This window comes from Mobula birostris, chromosome 11, assembly GCF_030028105.1.
Source record: "Mobula birostris isolate sMobBir1 chromosome 11, sMobBir1.hap1, whole genome shotgun sequence".
In the NCBI taxonomy this organism is placed as follows: Eukaryota; Metazoa; Chordata; class Chondrichthyes; order Myliobatiformes; family Myliobatidae; genus Mobula; species Mobula birostris.
Window position 1 is genome coordinate 48,185,496 of NC_092380.1, and position 23,888 is coordinate 48,209,383.

Here is a 23,888-nt window from a genome sequence, read left to right on the forward strand (position 1 = left end):
CCAGTGACACTGACACTAACTCCCCGTCTCCCAGTAACACTATCACTCATTCCCTGGCCCCCAGAGTCACCCGCACTCTCTCCCCATCCCCCAGTAACACCAACACTCACTGCCCTTCACTCAGTGACACTGACACTCACTCCCCTTACCCCAGCGACACCTACACTCCAACCCCGTCCCCTAGTGACAACGACACACACTCCCAATCCCCCAGTTACACCGACACTCACTCCCCGTCCCCCAGTGACACCGACACTGACTCCCCGTCCCCCAGTGACACCGACATTCACTCCCCATCCACCAGTGACACAGACACTCACTCCTCGTCCCCCAGTGACACCGACACTCACTCCACATCCCCCAGTGACACCGACACTCTATCCCCGTCCCCCAGTGACACCAACACAAACTGCCCTTCACCCAGTGACACTGACTCTCACAACCCGTCGCCCAGTGACACCGACACTCACTCCCCGTCCCCCAGTGACACTGACACTAACTCCCCGTCCCCCAGTTTACCGACACTCACTCCCCATCCCCCAGTGACACTGAAACTCTCTCCCCGTCCCCCAGTGACACTGACACTAACTCCCCGTTCCCCAGTAACACTATCACTCATTCCCTGGCCCCCAGAGTCACCAGTACTCTCTCCCCATCCCCCAGTGACACAGACACTCACTGCCCTTCACCCAGTGACACAGACACTCACTCCCCTTAACCCGGCGACACCAACACTCCAACCCCGTCCCCTAGTGACAACGACGCACACTCCCAATCCCCCAGTGACACCGACACTCACTCCCCGTCCCCCAGTGATACCGACACTAACTCCCCATTCCCCAGTGACACCGACATTCACTCCCCATCCACCAGTGACACAGACACTCACTCCCCGTCCCCCAGTGACACAGACAACCACACCCCGTACCCCAGTGACACCGACACTCACTGCCCTTCACCCAGTGACACAGACACTCACTCCCCTTAACCCAGCGACACCAACACTCCAACCCCGTCCCCTAGTGACAACGACGCACACTCCCAATCCCCCAGTGACACCGACACTCACTCCCCGTCCCCCTGTGACACCGACACTCACTCCCCATTCCCAGTGACGCCGACACTCACTCCCCGTCCCCCAGTGATACCGATACCCACTCCCCATCCCCCAGTGACACTGACACTCTCTCCTCGTCCCCAGTGACACCGACACTCCAACCCCATCCCCTAGTGACAACGACACTCACTCCCCATCCCCCAGCGAAACCGACACTCACTCCCCGTCCCCCAGTGACACCGACACTCACTCCCCATCCCCCAGTGATACCGACACTCACTCCCCATACCCCAGTGACACCGACACTCCCTCACCAGCCCCCAGTGACACCGACACTCACTTCTTATCCCCAGTGACACCGACACTCATTTCCCGTTCACCAGTGATACCAACACTCATTCCCCGTTCACCAGTGATACCAACACTCACTCCTCGTCCCCCAGTGTCACCGACACTCACTCCACATCCCCCAGTTGTACCGACACTCACTCCCCGTCCCCCAGTTTTACCGACACTCTCTCCCCGTCCCCCAGTGACATCGAAACTCTCTCCCCGTCCCCCAGTGACACCGACACTAACTCCCCGTTCTCCAGTAACACTATCACTCATTCTCTGGCCCCCAGAGTCACCAACACTCTCTCCCCATCCCCCAGTGACACCGACACTCACTCTCCGTCCCCCAGTAACACCGACACTCTCTTCCCGTCACTCAGTGACACCGACACTCACTCCCCTTACCCCAGTGACACTGACACTCACTCCCCAACCCCCAGTGACACAGACACTCACTCCCCGTCCCCGAGTGACACCGACACTCACTCCTCGTCCCCCAGTGACAGCAACAGTCACACACTGTCCACCAGTGACACCGAAACTCTCTCCCCGTCCCCCAGTGATACCGACATTCACTCGCCGTCCCCCGGTTGTACCGACACTCACTCCCCGTCCCCCAGTTTTACCGACACTCACTCCCCATCCCCCAGTGACATCAAAACTCTCTCCCCGTCACCCAGTGACACCGACACTAACTGCCCTTCACCCAGTGACACTGACAATCACTGCCCTTCACCCAGTGACACTGACACTCACTCCCCATCCCCCAGTGATACCGACACTCACTCTCCGTCCTCCAGTGACACCAACACTCACTCCCCGTCCCCCAGTGACACTGACACTCACTCCCCGTCCCCCAGTTTACCGACACTCACTCCCCATCCCCCAGTGACACCGAAACTCTCTCCCCGTCCCCCAGTGATACCGACACTCTCTCCCCATCCCCCAGTTGTACCGACACTCACTCCCCGTCCCCCAGTGGTATCGACACTCAATCCCCGTCCCCCAGTGAAACCGACACTAACTCCCCATTCCCCAGTGACACCGACATTCACTCCCCGTCCCCCAGTGACACAGACAACCACACCCCGTACCCCAGTGACACCGACACTCACTGCCCTTCACCCAGTGACACAGACACTCACTCCCCTTAACCCAGCGACACCAACACTCCAACCCCGTCCCCTAGTGATAACGCCACACACTCCCAATCCCCCAGTGACACCGACACTCACTCCCCGTCCCCCAGTGATACCGACACTAACTCCCCATTCCCCAGTGACACCGACATTCACTCCCCATCCACCAGTGACACAGACACTCACTCCCCGTCCCCCAGTGACACAGACAACCACACCCCGTACCCCAGTGACACCGACACTCACTGCCCTTCACCCAGTGACACAGACACTCACTCCCCTTAACCCAGCGACACCAACACTCCAACCCCGTCCCCTAGTGACAACGACGCACACTCCCAATCCCCCAGTGACACCGACACTCACTCCCCGTCCCCCTGTGACACCGACACTCACTCCCCATTCCCAGTGACGCCGACACTCACTCCCCGTCCCCCAGTGATACCGATACCCACTCCCCATCCCCCAGTGACACTGACACTCTCTCCTCGTCCCCAGTGACACCGACACTCCAACCCCATCCCCTAGTGACAACGACACTCACTCCCCATCCCCCAGTGAAACCGACACTCACTCCCCGTCCCCCAGTGACACCGACACTCACTCCCCATCCCCCAGTGATACCGACACTCACTCCCCATACCCCAGTGACACCGACACTCCCTCACCAGCCCCCAGTGACACCGACACTCACTTCTTATCCCCAGTGACACCGACACTCATTTCCCGTTCACCAGTGATACCAACACTCATTCCCCGTTCACCAGTGATACCAACACTCACTCCTCGTCCCCCAGTGTCACCGACACTCACTCCACATCCCCCAGTTCTACCGACACTCACTCCCCGTCCCCCAGTTTTACCGACACTCTCTCCCCGTCCCCCAGTGACATCGAAACTCTCTCCCCGTCCCCCAGTGACACCGATACTAACTCCCCGTTCTCCAGTAACACTATCACTCATTCTCTGGCCCCCAGAGTCACCAACACTCTCTCCCCATCCCCCAGTGACACCGACACTCACTCTCCGTCCCCCAGTAACACCGACACTCTCTTCCCGTCACTCAGTGACACCGACACTCACTCCCCTTACCCCAGTGACACTGACACTCACTCCCCAACCCCCAGTGACACAGACACTCACTCCCCGTCCCCCAGTGACACCGACACTCACTCCTCGTCCCCCAGTGACAGCAACAGTCACACACTGTCCACCAGTGACACCGAAACTCTCTCCCCGTCCCCCAGTGATACCGACATTCACTCGCCGTCCCCCGGTTGTACCGACACTCACTCCCCGTCCCCCAGTTTTACCGACACTCACTCCCCATCCCCCAGTGACATCAAAACTCTCTCCCCGTCACCCAGTGACACCGACACTAACAGCCCTTCACCCAGTGACACTGACAATCACTGCCCTTCACCCAGTGACACTGACACTCACTGCCCTTCACCCAGTGACACTGACACTCACTCCCCATCCCCCAGTGATACCGACACTCACTCTCCGTCCTCCAGTGACACCAACACTCACTCCCCGTCCTCCAGTGACACCAACACTCACTCCCCGTCCCCCAGTGACACAGACAACCACACCCCGTACCCCAGTTACACCGACACTCACTCCCCGTCCCCCAGTGACACTGACACTCACTCCCCGTCCCCCAGTTTACCGACACTCACTCCCCATCCCCCAGTGACACCGAAACTCTCTCCCCGTCCCCCAGTGATACCGACACTCACTCGCCATCCCCCAGTTGTACCGACACTCACTCCCCGTCCCCCAGTGGTATCGACACTCAATCCCCGTCCCCCAGTGAAACCGACACTAACTCCCCATTCCCCAGTGACACCGACATTCACTCCCCATCCACCAGTGACACAGACACTCACTCCCCGTCCCCCAGTGACACAGACAACCACACCCCGTACCCCAGTGACACCGACACTCACTGCCCTTCACCCAGTGACACAGACACTCACTCCCCTTAACCCAGCGACACCAACACTCCAACCCCGTCCCCTAGTGACAACGACGCACACTCCCAATCCCCCAGTGACACCGACACTCACTCCCCGTCCCCCTGTGACACCGACACTCACTCCCCATTCCCAGTGACGCCGACACTCACTCCCCGTCCCCCAGTGATACCGATACCCACTCCCCATCCCCCAGTGACACTGACACTCTCTCCTCGTCCCCAGTGACACCGACTCTCCAACCCCATCCCCTAGTGACAACGACACTCACTCCCCATCCCCCAGTGAAACCGACACTCACTCCCCGTCCCCCAGTGACACCGACACTCACTCCCCATCCCCCAGTGATACCGACACTCACTCCCCATACCCCAGTGACACCGACACTCCCTCACCAGCCCCCAGTGACACCGACACTCACTTCTTATCCCCAGTGACACCGACACTCATTTCCCGTTCACCAGTGATACCAACACTCATTCCCCGTTCACCAGTGATACCAACACTCACTCCTCGTCCCCCAGTGTCACCGACACTCACTCCACATCCCCCAGTTGTACCGACACTCACTCCCCGTCCCCCAGTTTTACCGACACTCTCTCCCCGTCCCCCAGTGACATCGAAACTCTCTCCCCGTCCCCCAGTGACACCGACACTAACTCCCCGTTCTCCAGTAACACTATCACTCATTCTCTGGCCCCCAGAGTCACCAACACTCTCTCCCCATCCCCCAGTGACACCGACACTCACTCTCCGTCCCCCAGTAACACCGACACTCTCTTCCCGTCACTCAGTGACACCGACACTCACTCCCCATCCCCCAGTGACATCAAAACTCTCTCCCCGTCACCCAGTGACACCGACACTAACTGCCCTTCACCCAGTGACACTGACACTCACTGCCCTTCACCCAGTGACACTGACACTCACTCCTTGTCCCCCAGTGATACCGACACTCACTCTCCGTCCCCCAGTGACACCAACACTCACTCCCCGTCCCCCAGTGACACAGACAACCACACCCCGTACCCCAGTTACACCGACACTCACTCCCCGTCCCCCAGTGACACTGACACTCACTGCCCGTCCCCCAGTTTACCGACACTCACTCCCCATCCCCCAGTGACATCGGAACTTTCTCCCCGTCCCCCAGTGACACTGACACTAACTCCCCATTCCCCAGTAACACTATCACTCATTCCCTGGCCTCCAGTGACACCAACCCTCTCTCCCCATCCCCCAGTGACACCGACACCAACTGCCCTTCACCCAGTGACACTGACTCTCACAACCCGTCACCCAGTGACACCGACACTCACTCCCCGTCCCCCAGTGACACTGACACTCACTCCCCGTCCCCCAGTTTACCGACACTCACTCCCCATCCCCCAGTGACACCGAAACTCTCTCCCCGTCCCCCAGTGATACCGACACTCACTCGCCATCCCCCAGTTGTACCGACACTCACTCCCCGTCCCCCAGTGGTATCGACACTCAATCCCCGTCCCCCAGTGAAACCGACACAAACTCCCTGTTCCCCAGTCACACTATCACTCATTCCCTGGCCCCCAGAGTCACCAGCACTCTCTCCCCATCCCCCAGTGACACCGACACTCACTGCCCTTCACCCAGTGACACTGACACTCACTCCCCCTCCCCCAGGGACACCGACACTCACTCCCCATTCCCAGTGACGCCGACACTCACTCCCCGTCCCCCAGTGATACCGATACCCACTCCCCATCCCCCAGTGACACTGACACTCTCTCCTCGTCCCCAGTGACACCGACACTCCAACCCCATCCCCTAGTGACAACGACACTCACTCCACATCCCCCAGTGAAACCGACACTCACTCCCCATCCCCCAGTGACACCGACACTCATTCCCCGTTCACCAGTGATACCAACACTCACTCCTCGTCCCCCAGTGTCACCGACACTCACTCCACATCCCCCAGTTGTACCGACACTCACTCCCCGTCCCCCCGTTTTACCGACACTCTCTCCCCGTCCCCCAGTGACATCGAAACTCTCTCCCCGTCCCCCAATGACACCGACACTAACTCCCCGTTCTCCAGTAACACTATCACTCATTCCCTGCCCCCAGTGATACCAACCCTCTCTCCCCATCACCCAGTGACACCGACACTCACTGCCCTTCACCCAGTGACACCAACACTCACTCCCCTTCCCCCAGTGACACCAACACTCCAACCCCGTCCCCCAGTGACACCGACACTCTATCCCCGTCCCCCAGTGACACCAAAACTCACTGCCCGTCCCCCAGTGACACCGACACTAACTCCCCATTCCCCAGTAACACTATCACTCATTCCCTGGCCTCCAGTGACACCAACCCTCTCTCCGCATCCTCCAGTGACACTGACACCAACAGCCCTTCACCCAGTGACACTGACTCTCACAACCCGTCACCCAGTGACACCGACACTCACTCCCCGTCCCCCAGTGACACTGACACTAACTCCCCGTCCCCCAGTTTACCGACACTCACTCCCCATCCCCCAGTGACACCGAAACTCTCTCCCCGTCCCCCAGTGACACTGACACTAACTCCCCGTTCCCCAGTAACACTATCACTCATTCCCTGGCCCCCAGAGTCACATACACTCTCTCCCCATCCCCCAGTGACACTGACACTCACTGCCCTTCACCCAGTGACACAGACACTCACTCCCCTTACCCCAGCGACACCAACACTCCAACCCCGTCCCCTAGTGACAACGACGCACACTCTCCATCCCCCAGTGACACCGACACTCACTCCCCGTCCCCCAGTGATACCGACATTCACTCCCCATCCCCCAGTGACACCGACATTCACTCCCCATCCACCAGTGACACAGACACTCACTCCCCGTCCCCCAGTGACACCGACACTCACTCCCCATCCCCCAGTGATACCGACACTCACTCCCCATACCCCAGTGACACCGACACTCCCTCACCAGCCCCCAGTGACACCGACACTCACTTCTTATCCCCAGTGACACCGACACTCATTCCCCGTTCACCAGTGATACCAACACTCACTCCCCGTCCCCCAGTGTCACCGACACTCACTCCACATCCCCCAGTTGTACCGACACTCACTCCCCGTCCCCCAGTTTTACCGACACTCACTCCCCGTCCCCCAGTGACACCGAAACTCTCTCCCCGTCCCCCAGTGACACTGAAACTAACTCCCCGTTCCCCAGTGACATCAAAACTCTCTCCCCGTCACCCAGTGACACCGACACTAACTGCCCTTCACCCAGTGACACTGACAATCACTGCCCTTCACCCAGTGACACTGACACTCACTCCCCGTCCCCCAGTTTACCGACACTCACTCCCCATCCCCCAGTGACATCGAAACTCTCTCCCCGTCCCCCAGTGATACCGACACTCACTCGCCATCCCCCAGTTGTACCGACACTCACTCCCCGTCCCCCAGTGGTATCGACACTCACTCCCCGTCCCCCAATGGTATCGACACTCAATCCCCGTCCCCCAGTGAAACCGACACTAACTCCCTGTTCCCCAGTAACACTATCACTCATTCCCTGCCCCCAGTGATACCAACCCTCTCTCCCCATCACCCAGTGACACCGACACTCACTGCCCTTCACCCAGTGACACCAACACTCACTCCCCTTCCCCCAGTGACACCAACACTCCAACCCCGTCCCCCAGTGACACCGACACTCTATCCCCGTCCCCCAGTGACACCAAAACTCACTGCCCGTCCCCCAGTGACACCGACACTAACTCCCCATTCCCCAGTAAGACTATCACTCATTCCCTGGCCTCCAGTGACAGCAACACTCACTCCCCGTCCCCCAGTGACACAGACAACCACACCCCGGACCCCAGTTACACCGACACTCACTCCCCGTCCCCCAGTGACACTGACACTCACTCCCCCCGTCCCCCCAGTTTACCGACACTCACTCCCCATCCCCCAGTGACACCGAAACTCTCTCCCCGTCCCCCAGTGAAACCGACACTAACTCCCTGTTCCCCAGTAACACTATCACTCATTCCCTGCCCCCAGTGATACCAACCCTCTCTCCCCATCACCCAGTGACACCGACACTCACTGCCCTTCACCCAGTGACACCAACACTCCAACCCCGTCCCCCAGTGACACCGACACTCTATCCCCGTCCCCCAGTGACACGAAAACTCACTGCCCGTCCCCCAGTGACACCAACACTAACTCCCCATTCCCCAGTAACACTATCACTCATTCCCTGGCCTCCAGTGACACCAACCCTCTCTCCGCATCCTCCAGTGACACTGACACCAACTGCCCTTCACCCAGTGACACTGACTCTCACAACCCGTCACCCAGTGACACCGACACTCACTCCCCGTCCCCCAGTGACACTGACACTAACTCCCCGTCCCCCAGTTTACCGACACTCACTCCCCATCCCCCAGTGACACCGAAACTCTCTCCCCGTCCCCCAGTGACACTGACACTAACTCCCCGTTCCCCAGTAACACTATCACTCATTCCCTGGCCCCCAGAGTCACCAGTACTCTCTCCCCATCCCCCAGTGACACTGACACTCACTGCCCTTCACCCAGTGACACAGACACTCACTCCCCTTACCCCAGCGACACCAACACTCCAACCCCGTCCCCTAGTGACAACGACACACACTGTCCATCCCCCAGTGACACCGACACTCACTCCCCGTCCCCCAGTGATACCGACATTCACTCCCCATCCCCCAGTGACACCGACATTCACTCCCCATCCACCAGTGACACAGACACTCACTCCCCGTCCCCCAGTGACACCGACACTCACTCCCCATCCCCCAGTGATACCGACACTCACTCCCCATACCCCAGTGACACTGACACTCCCTCACCAGCCCCCCAGTGACACCGACACTCACTTCTTATCCCCAGTGATACCGACACTCATTCCCCGTTCACCGGTGATACCAACACTCATTCCCCGTTCACCAGTGATACCAACACTCACTCCCCGTCCCCCAGTGTCACCGACACTCACTCCACATCCCCCAGTTGTACCGACACTAACTCCCCGTTCTCCAGTAACACTATCACTCATTCCCTGGCCCCCAGAGTCACCAACACTCTCTCCCCATCCCCCAGTGACACCGACACTCTCTTCCCGTCACTCAGTGACACCGACACTCACTCCCCGTCCCCCAGTGACACCGACACTCACTCCTCGTCCCCCAGTGACAGCAACAGTCACACACTGTCCCCCAGTGACACCGAAACTCTCTCCCCGTCCCCCAGTGACACTGAAACTAACTCCCCGTTCCCCAGTGACATCAAAACTCTCTCCCAATTCCCCAGTGACACCGACACTCACTCCACTTACCCCAGTGACACCGACACTCACTCCCCTTACCCCAGTGACACCGACACTCTCTCCCCATCCCCCACTGACACTCACTCCCCATCCTCCGGAGACACCGACACTCACTCTCCGTCCCCCAGTGACACCGACACTCTCTTCCCGTCCCTCAGTGACACCGACACTCACTCCCCGTCCCCCAGTGACACCGACACTCACTCCCCTTACCCCAGTGACACTGACACTCACTCCCCGACCCCCAGTGACACAGACACTCACTCCCCGTCCCCCAGTGATACCGACACTCACTCGCCGTCCCCCAGTGACACCGAAACTCTCTCCCCGTCCCCCAGTGACACCGACACTCAATCCCCGTCCCCCAGTGAAACCGACACTAACTCCCTGTTCCCCAGTAACACTATCACTCATTCCCTGCCCCCAGTGATACCAACCCTCTCTCCCCATCCCCCAGTGACACTGACTCTCACAACCCGTCACCCAGTGACACCAACACTCCAACCCCGTCCCCCTGTGACACCAAAACTCACTGCCCGTCCCCCAGTGACACCGACACTAACTCCCCATTCCCCAGTTGTACCGACACCTACTCCCCGTCCCCCAGTGGTATCGACACTCACTCCCCGTCCCCCAATGGTATCGACACTCAATCCCCGTCCCCCAGTGAAACCGACACTAACTCCCTGTTCCCCAGTAACACTATCACTCATTCCCTGCCCCCAGTGATACCAACCCTCTCTCCCCATCACCCAGTGACACCGACACTCACTGCCCTTCACCCAGTGACACCAACACTCACTCCCCTTCCCCCAGTGACACCAACACTCCAACCCCGTCCCCCAGTGACACCGACACTCTATCCCCGTCCCCCAGTGACACCAAAACTCACTGCCCGTCCCCCAGTGACACCGACACTAACTCCCCATTCCCCAGTAAGACTATCACTCATTCCCTGGCCTCCAGTGACAGCAACACTCACTCCCCGTCCCCCAGTGACACAGACAACCACACCCCGTACCCCAGTTACACCGACACTCACTCCCCGTCCCCCAGTGACACTGACACTCACTCCCCGTCCCCCAGTTTACCGACACTCACTCCCCATCCCCCAGTGACACCGAAACTCTCTCCCCGTCCCCCAGTGAAACCGACACTAACTCCCTGTTCCCCAGTAACACTATCACTCATTCCCTGCCCCCAGTGATACCAACCCTCTCTCCCCATCACCCAGTGACACCGACACTCACTGCCCTTCACCCAGTGACACCAACACTCCAACCCCGTCCCCCAGTGACACCGACACTCTATCCCCGTCCCCCAGTGACACGAAAACTCACTGCCCGTCCCCCAGTGACACCAACACTAACTCCCCATTCCCCAGTAACACTATCACTCATTCCCTGGCCTCCAGTGACACCAACCCTCTCTCCGCATCCTCCAGTGACACTGACACCAACTGCCCTTCACCCAGTGACACTGACTCTCACAACCCGTCACCCAGTGACACCGACACTCACTCCCCGTCCCCCAGTGACACTGACACTAACTCCCCGTCCCCCAGTTTACCGACACTCACTCCCCATCCCCCAGTGACACCGAAACTCTCTCCCCGTCCCCCAGTGACACTGACACTAACTCCCCGTTCCCCAGTAACACTATCACTCATTCCCTGGCCCCCAGAGTCACATACACTCTCTCCCCATCCCCCAGTGACACTGACACTCACTGCCCTTCACCCAGTGACACAGACACTCACTCCCCTTACCCCAGCGACACCAACACTCCAACCCCGTCCCCTAGTGACAACGACACACACTGTCCATCCCCCAGTGACACCGACACTCACTCCCCGTCCCCCAGTGATACCGACATTCACTCCCCATCCCCCAGTGACACCGACATTCACTCCCCATCCACCAGTGACACAGACACTCACTCCCCGTCCCCCAGTGACACCGACACTCACTCCCCGTCCGCCAGTGATACCGACACTCACTCCTCATACCCCAGTGACACTGACACTCCCTCACCAGCCCCCAGTGACACCGACACTCACTTCTTATCCCCAGTGATACCGACACTCATTCCCCGTTCACCGGTGATACCAACACTCATTCCCCGTTCACCAGTGATACCAACACTCACTCCCCGTCCCCCAGTGTCACCGACACTCACTCCACATCCCCCAGTTGTACCGACACTAACTCCCCGTTCTCCAGTAACACTATCACTCATTCCCTGGCCCCCAGAGTCACCAACACTCTCTCCCCATCCCCCAGTGACACCGACACTCTCTTCCCGTCACTCAGTGACACAGACACTCACTCCCCGTCCCCCAGTGACACCGACACTCACTCCTCGTCCCCCAGTGACAGCAACAGTCACACACTGTCCCCCAGTGACACCGAAACTCTCTCCCCGTCCCCCAGTGACACTGAAACTAACTCCCCGTTCCCCAGTGACATCAAAACTCTCTCCCAATTCCCCAGTGACACCGACACTCACTCCACTTACCCCAGTGACACCGACACTCACTCCCCTTACCCCAGTGACACCGACACTCTCTCCCCATCCCCCACTGACACTCACTCCCCATCCTCCGGAGACACCGACACTCACTCTCCGTCCCCCAGTGACACCGACACTCTCTTCGTCCCCCAGTGACACCGACACTCACTCCCCTTACCCCAGTGACACTGACACTCACTCCCCGACCCCCAGTGACACAGACACTCACTCCCCGTCCCCCAGTGATACCGACACTCACTCGCCGTCCCCCAGTGACACCGAAACTCTCTCCCCGTCCCCCAGTGACACCGACACTCAATCCCCGTCCCCCAGTGAAACCGACACTAACTCCCTGTTCCCCAGTAACACTATCACTCATTCCCTGCCCCCAGTGATACCAACCCTCTCTCCCCATCCCCCAGTGACACTGACTCTCACAACCCGTCACCCAGTGACACCAACACTCCAACCCCGTCCCCCTGTGACACCAAAACTCACTGCCCGTCCCCCAGTGACACCGACACTAACTCCCCATTCCCCAGTAACACTATCACTCATTCCCTGGCCTCCAGTGACACCAACCCTCTCTCCGCATCCTCCAGTGACACTGACACCAACTGCCCTTCACCCAGTGACACTGACTCTCACAACCCGTCACCCAGTGACACCGACACTCACTCCCCGTCCCCCAGTGACACTGACACTAACTCCCCGTCCCCCAGTTTACCGACACTCACTCCCCATCCCCCAGTGACACCGAAACTCTCTCCCCGTCCCCCAGTGACACTGACACTAACTCCCCGTTCCCCAGTAACACTATCACTCATTCCCTGGCCCCCAGAGTCACCAACACTCTCTCCCCATCCCCCAGTGACACCAACACTCACTGCCCTTCACCCAGTGACACCGACACTCACTCCCCGTCCCCCAGTGACACCTACACTCCAACCCCGTCCCCTAGTGACAACGACGCACACTCTCCATCCCCCAGTTACACCGACACTCACTCCCCGTCCCCCAGTGACACTGACACTAACTCCCCGTTCCCCAGTAACACTATCACTCATTCCCTGGCCCCCAGAGTCACCAACACTCTCTCCCCATCCCCCAGTGACACCGACACTCACTGCCCTTCACCCAGTGACACCGACACTCACTCCCCGTCCCCCAGTGACACCTACACTCAAACCCCGTCCCCTAGTGACAACGACACACATTCCCAATCCCCCAGTGACACCGACACTCACTCCCCGTCCCCCAGTGATGCCGACTCTCACTCCCCATCCCCCAGTGACACCGACACTCACTCCCCATCCACCAGTGACACAGACACTCACTCCCCGTCCCCCAGTGACACCTACACTCAAACCCCGTCCCCTAGTGACAACGACACACATTCCCAATCCCCCAGTGACACCGACACTCACTCCCCGTCCCCCAGTGATGCCGACTCTCACTCGCCGTCCCCCAGTTGTACCGACACTCACTCCCCGTCCCCCAGTGACACCGACACTCACTCCTCATCCCCCAGTGACACCGACACTAACTCCCTGTCCCCCAGTAACACTATCACTCATTCCCTGCCCCCAGTGACAGCAATCCTCTATCCCCATCCCCCAGTGACACCGACACTCACTGCCCTTCACCCAGTGACACCAACACTCACTCCCCGTCCCCCAGTGACACCTACACTCCAACCCCGTCCCCTAGTGACACCGACACTCACTCCCCATCCCCCAGTGATACCGACACTAACTCCCCATCCCCCAGTGACACCGACATTCACTCCCCATCCACCAGTGACACAGACACTCACTCCCCGTCCCCCAGTGACACCGACACTCACTCCCCTTACCCCAGTGACACCGACACTCACTCCCCGTCCCCCAGTGACATCAAAACTCTCTCCCAATTCCCCAGTGACACCGACACTCACTCCACTTACCCCAGTGACACCGACACTCACTCCCCTTACCCCAGTGACACCGACACTCTCTTCCCGTCCCTCAGTGACACCGACACTCACTCCCCGTCCCCCAGTGACACCGACACTCACTCCCCTTACCCCAGTGACACTGACACTCACTCCCCGACCCCCAGTGACACAGACACTCACTCCCCGTCCCCCAGTGATACCGACACTCACTCGCCGTCCCCCAGTGACACCGAAACTCTCTCCCCGTCCCCCAGTGACACCGACACTCAATCCCCGTCCCCCAGTGAAACCGACACTAACTCCCTGTTCCCCAGTAACACTATCACTCATTCCCTGCCCCCAGTGATACCAACCCTCTCTCCCCATCCCCCAGTGACACTGACTCTCACAACCCGTCACCCAGTGACACCAACACTCCAACCCCGTCCCCCTGTGACACCAAAACTCACTGCCCGTCCCCCAGTGACACCGACACTAACTCCCCATTCCCCAGTAACACTATCACTCATTCCCTGGCCTCCAGTGACACCAACCCTCTCTCCGCATCCTCCAGTGACACTGACACCAACTGCCCTTCACCCAGTGACACTGACTCTCACAACCCGTCACCCAGTGACACCGACACTCACTCCCCGTCCCCCAGTGACACTGACACTAACTCCCCGTCCCCCAGTTTACCGACACTCACTCCCCATCCCCCAGTGACACCGAAACTCTCTCCCCGTCCCCCAGTGACACTGACACTAACTCCCCGTTCCCCAGTAACACTATCACTCATTCCCTGGCCCCCAGAGTCACCAACACTCTCTCCCCATCCCCCAGTGACACCAACACTCACTGCCCTTCACCCAGTGACACCGACACTCACTCCCCGTCCCCCAGTGACACCTACACTCCAACCCCGTCCCCTAGTGACAACGACGCACACTCTCCATCCCCCAGTTACACCGACACTCACTCCCCGTCCCCCAGTGACACTGACACTAACTCCCCGTTCCCCAGTAACACTATCACTCATTCCCTGGCCCCCAGAGTCACCAACACTCTCTCCCCATCCCCCAGTGACACCGACACTCACTGCCCTTCACCCAGTGACACCGACACTCACTCCCCGTCCCCCAGTGACACCTACACTCAAACCCCGTCCCCTAGTGACAACGACACACATTCCCAATCCCCCAGTGACACCGACACTCACTCCCCGTCCCCCAGTGATGCCGACTCTCACTCCCCATCCCCCAGTGACACCGACACTCACTCCCCGTCCCCCAGTGATACCGACACTAACTCCCCATCCCCCAGTGACACCGACATTCACTCCCCATCCCCCAGTGACACCGACACTCACTCCCCGTCTCCCAGTGACACCAACACTCACTCCCCATCCCCCAGTGACACCGACACTCTATCCCCTTAGCCCAGTGACACCGACACTCACTCCCCGTCCCCCAATGACAACGACACACACTCCCAATCTCCCAGTGACACCGACACTCACTCCCTGTCCCCCAGTGACACCGACACTCACTCCCCGTCCCCCAGTGACAACAACACTCCAAACCCGTCCCCTAGTGACAACGACACACACTCCCAATCCCCCAGTGCACCGACACTCACTCCCCGTCCCCCAGTGACACCGACACTCACTCCCCTTACCCCAGTGACACTGACACTCACTCCCCGACCCCCAGTGACACAGACACTCACTCCCCATCCCCCAGTGACCTTAACAGTCACACCCCGTCCCCCAGTGACACCGAAACTCTCTCCCCGTCCCGCAGTGATACCGACTCTCACTCGCCGTCCCCCAGTGGTATCGACACTCACTCCCCGTCCCCCAGTGACACCGACACTAACTCCCTGTTCCCCAGTAACACTATCACTCATTCCCTGCCCCCAGTGACAGCAACCCTCTCTCCCCATCCCCCAGTGACACCGACACTCACTCCCCGTCCCCCAGTGACACCGAAACTCACTGCCCCTCCCCCAGTGACACCGACACTAACTTCCCATTCCCCAGTGACACCGACACTCTATCCCCGTCCCCCAGTGACACCGAAACTCACTGCCCGTCCCCCATTGACACCGACACTAACTCCCCATTCCCCAGTGACACTATCACTCATTCCCTGGCCTCCAGTGACACCAAGACTCTCTCCGCATCCCCCAGTGACACCGACACCAACTGCCCTTCACCCAGTGACACTGACTCTCACAACCCGTCACCCAATAACACCGACGCTCACTCCCCGTCCCCCAGTGACACAGACACTCTCTCCCCGTCCCCCAGTGACACTGACACTAACTCCCCGTTCCCCAGTAACACTACCACTCATTCCCTGGCCCCCAGAGTCACCAGCACTCTCTCCCCATCCCCCAGTGACACCGACACTCACTGCCCTTCACCCAGTGACACAGACACTCACACCCCGTACCCCAGTGACACCAACACTCACTCTCCGTCCCCCAGTGGTACTGACACTCACTCCCCGTCCCACAGTGACACCGACATTCACTCCCCATCCACCAGTGACACAGACACTCACTCCCCGTCCCCCAGTGATACCGACACTCACTCCCCGTCCCCCAGTGACACCAACACTCACTCCCCGTCCCCCAGTGACAGCAACAGTCACTCCCCGTCCCCCAGTGACACAGACAACCACACCCCGTACCCCAGTGAAACAGACACTCTCTCCCCGACCCCAGTGACACTGACACTAACTCCCCGTTCCCCAGTAACACTATCACTCATTCCCTGGCCCCCAGAGTCACCAGCACTCTCTCCCCATCCCCCAGTGACACCGACACTCACTGCCCTTCACCCAGTGACACAGACACTCACTCCCCTTAACCCAGCGACACCAACACTCCAACCCCGTCCCCTAGTGACAACAACACACACTCCCAATCCCCCAGTGACACCGACACTCACTCCCCGTCCCCCAGTGACACCGACACTCACTGCCCTTCACCCAGTGACACTGACACTCACTCCCCATCCCCCAGTGACACCGACATTCACTCCCCATCCCCCAGTGACACCGACACTCACTCCCCTTACCCCAGTGACACCGACACTCACTCCCCCTCCCCCAGTGACACCGACACTCACTCCCCGTCCCCCAGTGACACCGACACTCACTGCCCTTCACCCAGTGACACTGACACTCACTCCCCATCCCCCAGTGATACCGACACTCACTCCCCGTCCCCCAGTGACACCAACACTCACTCCCCGTCCCCCAGTGACAGCAACAGTCACTCCCCGTCCCCCAGTGACACAGACAACCACACCCCGTACCCCAGTGACACAGACACTCTCTCCCCAACCCCAGTGACACTGACACTAACTCCCCGTTCCCCAGTAACACTATCACTCATTCCCTGGCCCCCAGAGTCACCAGCACTCTCTCCCCATACCCCAGTGACACCGACACTCACTGCCCTTCACCCAGTGACACTGACACTCAATCCCCTTAACCCAGCGACACCAACACTCCAACCCCGTCCCCTAGTGACAACGACGCACACTCCCAATCCCCCAGTGACACCGACACTCACTCCCCGTCCCCCAGTGACACCGACACTCACTGCCCTTCACCCAGTGACACTGACACTCACTCCCCATCCCCCAGTGACACCGACACTCACTCCCCTTACCCCAGTGACACCGACACTCACTCCCCCTCCCCCAGTGACACCGACACTCACTCCCCGTCCCCCAGTGACACCGACACTCACTGCCCTTCACCCAGTGACACTGACACTCACTCCCCATCCCCCAGTGATATCGACACTCTCTCCCCATCCCCCAGTTGTACAGACACTCACTCCCCGTCCCCCAGTGGTATCGACACTCACTCCCCGTCCCCCAGTGACACCGACACTAACTCCCCATCCCCCAGTGACACCGACATTCACTCCCCATCCACCAGTGACACAGACACTCACTCCCCGTCCCCCAGTGACACCAACACTCACTCCCCATCCCCCAGTGACACCGACACTCACTCCCCATCCCCCAGTGACACTGACACTCACTCCCCGTCCCCCAGTGACACCGACACTCACTCCACATCCCCCAGTGACACAGACAACCACACCCCGTACCCCAGTGACACCGACACTCACTCCCCATCCCCAGTGACACTGACACTCACTCCCCGTCCCCCAGTGACACCGACACTCACTCCCCTTAACCCAGCGACACCAACACTCCAAACCCGTCCCCTAGTGACAACGACACACACTCCCAATCCCCCAGTGACACCAACACTCACTCCCCGTCCCCCAGTGACACCGACACTCACTCCCCGTCCCCCAGTGATACCGACACTAACTCCCCATCCCCCAGTGACACCGACATTCACTCCCCATCCCCCAGTGACACCGACACTCACTCCCCTTACCCCAGTGACACCGACACTCACTCCCCGTCCCCCAGTGACACTGACACTCTCTCCCCATCCCCCACTGACACTCACTCCCCATCCCCCGGAGACACCGCCACTCACTCTCCGTCCCCCAGTGACACCGACACTCTCTTCCCGTCCCCCAGTGACACCGACACTCACTCCCCTTACCCCAGTGACACTGACACTCACTCCCCGACCCCCAGTGACACAGACACTCACTCCCCATCCCCCAGTGACCTTAACAGTCACACCCCGTCCCCCAGTGACACCGAAACTCTCTCCCCGTCCCCCAGTGATACCGACTCTCACTCGCCGTCCCCCAGTGGTATCGACACTCACTCCCCGTCCCCCAGTGACACCGACACTAACTCCCTGTTCCCCAGTAACACTATCACTCATTCCCTGCCCCCCAGTGACAGCAACCCTCTCTCCCCATCCCCCAGTGACACCGACACTCACTGCCCTTCACCCAGTGACACTGACACTCACTCCCCCTCCCCCAGTGACACCAACACTCCAACCCCGTCCCCTACTGACAACGACACTCACACCCCATTCCCCAGTGACACCGACACTCTATCCCCGTCCCCCAGTGACACCGACACTAACTCCCCATCCCCCAGTGACACCGACATTCACTCCCCATCCACCAGTGACACTGACACTAACTCCCCGTCCCCCAGTGACACCGACACTCACTCCCCGTCCCCCAGTGACACCGAAACTCACTGCCCCTCCCCCAGTGACACCGACACTAACTCCCCATTCCCCAGTGACACCGACACTCTATCCCCGTCCCCCAGTGACACCGAAACTCACTGCCCGTCCCCCAGTGACACCGACACTAACTCCCCATTCCCCAGTGACACTATCACTCATTCCCTGGCCTCCAGTGACACCAAGCCTCTCTCCGCATCCCCCAGTGACACCGACACCAACTGCCCTTCACCCAGTGACACTGACTCTCACAACCCGTCACCCAGTGACACCGACACTCACTCCCCGTCCCCCAGTGACACGGACACTCTCTCCCCGTCCCCCAGTGACACTGACACTAACTCCCCGTTCCCCAGTAACACTACCACTCATTCTCTGGCCCCCAGAGTCACCAGCACTCTCTCCCCATCCCCCAGTGACACCGACACTCACTGCCCTTCACCCAGTGACACTGACATTCACTCCCCATCCCCCAGTGACACAGACACTCACTCCCCGTCCCCCAGTGACACTGACACTCTCTCCCCATTCCCCACTGACACTCACTCCCTGTCCCCCGGAGACACCGCCACTCACTCTCCGTCCCCCAGTGACACCGACACTCTCTTCCCGTCCCCCAGTGACACCGACACTCACTCCCCTTACCCCAGTGACACTGACACTCACTCCCCGACCCCCAGTGACACAGACACTCACTCCCCTTACCCCAGCGACACCTACACTCCAACCCCGTCCCCTAGTGACAACGACGCACACTCCCAATTCCCCAGTGACACCGACACTCACTCCCCGTCCCCCAGTGACACCGACACTCACTCCCCATCCACCAGTGACACCGACACTCTATCCCCGTCCCCCAGTGACACCGAAACTCACTGCCCCTCCCCCAGTGACACCGACACTAACTCCCCATTCCCCAGTGACACCGACACTCACTCCCCGTCCCCCAGTGACACTATCACTCATTCCCTGGCCTCCAGTGACACCAAGCCTCTCTCCGCATGCCCAGTGACACCGACACCAACTGCCCTTCACCCAGTGACACTGACTCTCACAACCCGTCACCCAGTGACACCGACGCTCACTCCCCTTCCCCCAGTGACACAGACACTCTCACCCCGTCCCCCAATGACACTGACACTAACTCCCCGTTCCCCAGTAACACTATCACTCATTCCCTGGCCCCCAGAGTCACCAGCACTCTCTCCCCATCCCCCAGTGACACCGACACTCACTGCCCTTCACCCAGTGACACTGACACTCACTCCCCCTCCCCCAGTGACACCAACACTCCAACCCCGTCCCCCAGTGACACCGACACTCTATCCCCGTTCCCCAGTGACACCGAAACTCACTGCCCGTCCCCCAGTGACACCGACACTAACTCCCCATTCCCCAGTAACACTATCACTCATTCCCTGGCCTCCAGTGACACCAACCCTCTCTCCCCATCCCCCAGTGACACCGACACCAACTGCCCTTCACCCAGTGACACTGACTCTCACAACCCGTCACCCAGTGACACCGACACTCACTCCCCGTCCCCCAGTGACACAGACACTCTCTCCCCTTACCCCATTGACACTGACACTCACTCCCCTTACCCCAGTGACACCGACACTCCAACCCCGTCCCCTAGTGACACCGACACTCACTCCCCATCCCCCATTGACACCGACACTCTCTCCCCGTCCCCCCGTGACACCGACACTCTATCCCCGTCCCCCAGTGACACAAACAACCACTCCCCATCCCGAATGACAAGGACACTCACTCGCCGTCCCCCAGTGACACCGACACACACTCCCCGTCCTCTAGTGACCCCGACACTCTCTCCCCATCCCCCACTGACACTGACACTCACTCCCCGTCCCCCAGTGTAGCCGACCCTCTCTTCCCATCCCCAGTGACACCAACACTCTTTCCCTGTCCTTTGTGACACAAACACTCACTCCCTATCCCCCAGAGACACCGACACACACTCTCCGTCCGCCAGTGTCACCAACACTCACTCCCCGTCCCCAATGACGCCGACATTCACTCCACATCTCCAGTGGCACCGACGCTCACTCCTGGTCCCCCAGTGACACTGACATTCACTCCACGTCCTCCAGTGACACCAACACTCTCTCCCTGTCCTCTGTGACACTGACGCTCACTCCCCATCCCTAGTGACACCGACACTCACTCCCCGTCCCCCAGTGACACCGACACTCTCTCCCCATCCCTAGTGACACCGGCACTCTCTCCCCGTCCCCAGTGACACCGACACTCACTCCCCGTCCCCCAGTGACACCGACACTCTCTCCCCGTCCCCCAGTGACACCGACATTCTCTCCCGATCCCCAGTGACACCGACACTCATTCTCCGACCCCCAGTGACACCGACACTCTCTTCCCGTCCCCCAATGACACTGAGCTCTTTGCCCCAATGACTGTCACCCATTTCCTACTGTGGTCTCTGTCAGCGTGCTTGCTGACTGCATTCAGCTGTGTCCTGTCACTACTATGGGGCTAAGTTTACACTCTTGCTGGCCTGTGCCTTACCTTTGGGCAGCGTGCACGCCCCTGGTATCTGGGAGAGGGTCAGGCTCAGTGCCACCCAGGCCAACATCGTGGTGCTGTTCTTGCCTCTCCTCCGCACCGGAGCCCGATTCTGCCTTTCACCTGGCTGCCCTGGAACCACTGCTTGTGAGCTGCCGAACCTCGGATAATCTCCTACCACTGCACGTACGAAGAAAGTCCCATCCAAGAAAAGCAGTCAGCTCTCCTACGAGAAATGTATGACATCACCCCCTGTAAGGGCTCCAGCCTTTCCATTAAAGCCGCCTGGTGTCTGGCGAGCACACTGAGAGCAGGCGGTGTGTTGCTCAGTGCTTATGTGCCTTTAACAGGCTCACTGACCCCCCCCCCCTTCAACCTTACCCTTCACACTCGTGAATACCACACCCCCACCCACATGAACACCCGCAGATATTCTGGTCAGACAACTGTGATACACTGTTGTGTTGTGTCTAATCTGGTTTAGCCCTGCACGCTGTGCCTCGTTATAATAATCTGTTCAAAATCTGGAGCAGAAACAGAAGGATTTGTTCACTACCAACTCTCTCAGCACCTTACAGTTTACTATGATTTGATCTCGTTGCTCCCCACAATTGCACTCAGTGGAATTTTACTCTCACAGAACGAATCGTTGGCCCAGCTCCAGGACAGACGGCAGTGCCTTGTCCATGGATCATCCAGACTTGCTGCAGTGTGGACTACACTTGGACTTGAGAATTACTGGCCTGTGGCGTCAGCTACTGACAGGCGTAGACTTTGATCTTGCATACATCCTCTTCCTCACCGGGATCAAAAGTTGTGATCAAAGCCTTCCTGCGTTGTCATGCTAAGGGCGTCTTGTTCGATTGCCAGTGTACCTGCTGAGGGCAACAAACCCTCGGCTAGAGGAACTGGCAGGTCACGCAGCATCCAGTAGGGGAGAAAGCAATTGTCAACGGTTTGTGTCGGAAGGCTGTGTCAGGACTGAGCGCGGAGAGGTGAGGAGGAGAAATGAGACAGGAGCCCTAGGTTTTTGATGGGTCAAGGAGAGGTGAAGGATGACGCAAAGACTGAGCCAGGTAGGGGAAGGGGAGCTGGGAGACAGACGAAGTGTGATAGATGAAGGCAGACAATCCGCAGGTGGAGTGAGCTAGGGAAGGGCGAAGGTGTAGACAGCTGCACGCAGGGTGGTAAGCAGTAACACAGAGGTTTCTGCTGAGATTTCAGATTACACACTGGACAGGACCTAGCTGGATTGCTGCTGCTTGTTCATACCACTGAGCTTTGTGATGGTTTGATGTAGTTGGGTCTGGCCACCTTGTGACAAGTTCACATTCATATCCAGAGGGTCGAGTTCTACAAGTCAGTGAAGCGGTCGCAGACTGATCAAGACTCAGTTATTTAGTGACATTAATCTGGTTACACTGTGAATGCATGGCGTAGTAATTTCAGTAAAACTTTAAAGAAAACTTAAATTATCATGAAGCTGACAGAATAGAGTTAAAACCTGTCTGATTTATTAATGGGAAGGAAACCTATTTACCTGGTCTGGCCTGTATGAGCCCCTTAACAGCAGAACAAAATATTCCACTCCTAACTCCCTTCCCAAACCGGCAAACAAAAACCAAGCAGAAAGGCCACATCTCCGGTTAACTTCAGCGAGGCAATGACGCTGTCTTTGGCAATCATTCCAACAACCCCGGAAGGAATAATAAATCATGTGCACATACCGCTGGATTCTTTTCATGCACTGGATTGTCTGGAGGCTACGACATAATGAAAGACTGTTCAATGTAAGTGCAGCATCTTGGGGAAACTCGGCTGGGCAGGAGCCAGAAAACAGAGAAATCACCCAAATGCACGGCAGGGAAATGGATCATCGCAATGGCTTTACTA

The 23,888-nt window shown here is 58.8% G+C and overlaps 1 protein-coding gene across 1 annotated transcript in view; it reads right to left on the reverse strand.

The window, feature by feature from the left end:
* pamr1b (peptidase domain containing associated with muscle regeneration 1b) overlaps positions 1–22,275 on the reverse strand; it is a 201,082-nt gene extending 178,807 nt beyond the window's left edge. The window contains exon 1 of the mRNA XM_072272190.1: positions 21,999–22,275. Within this exon, the coding sequence (XP_072128291.1) occupies positions 21,999–22,065 (67 nt within the window). The 5' untranslated portion in view covers positions 22,066–22,275. The remainder of the gene's footprint in view (positions 1–21,998) is intronic.
* Between the last annotated feature and the right edge of the window lie 1,613 nt (positions 22,276–23,888).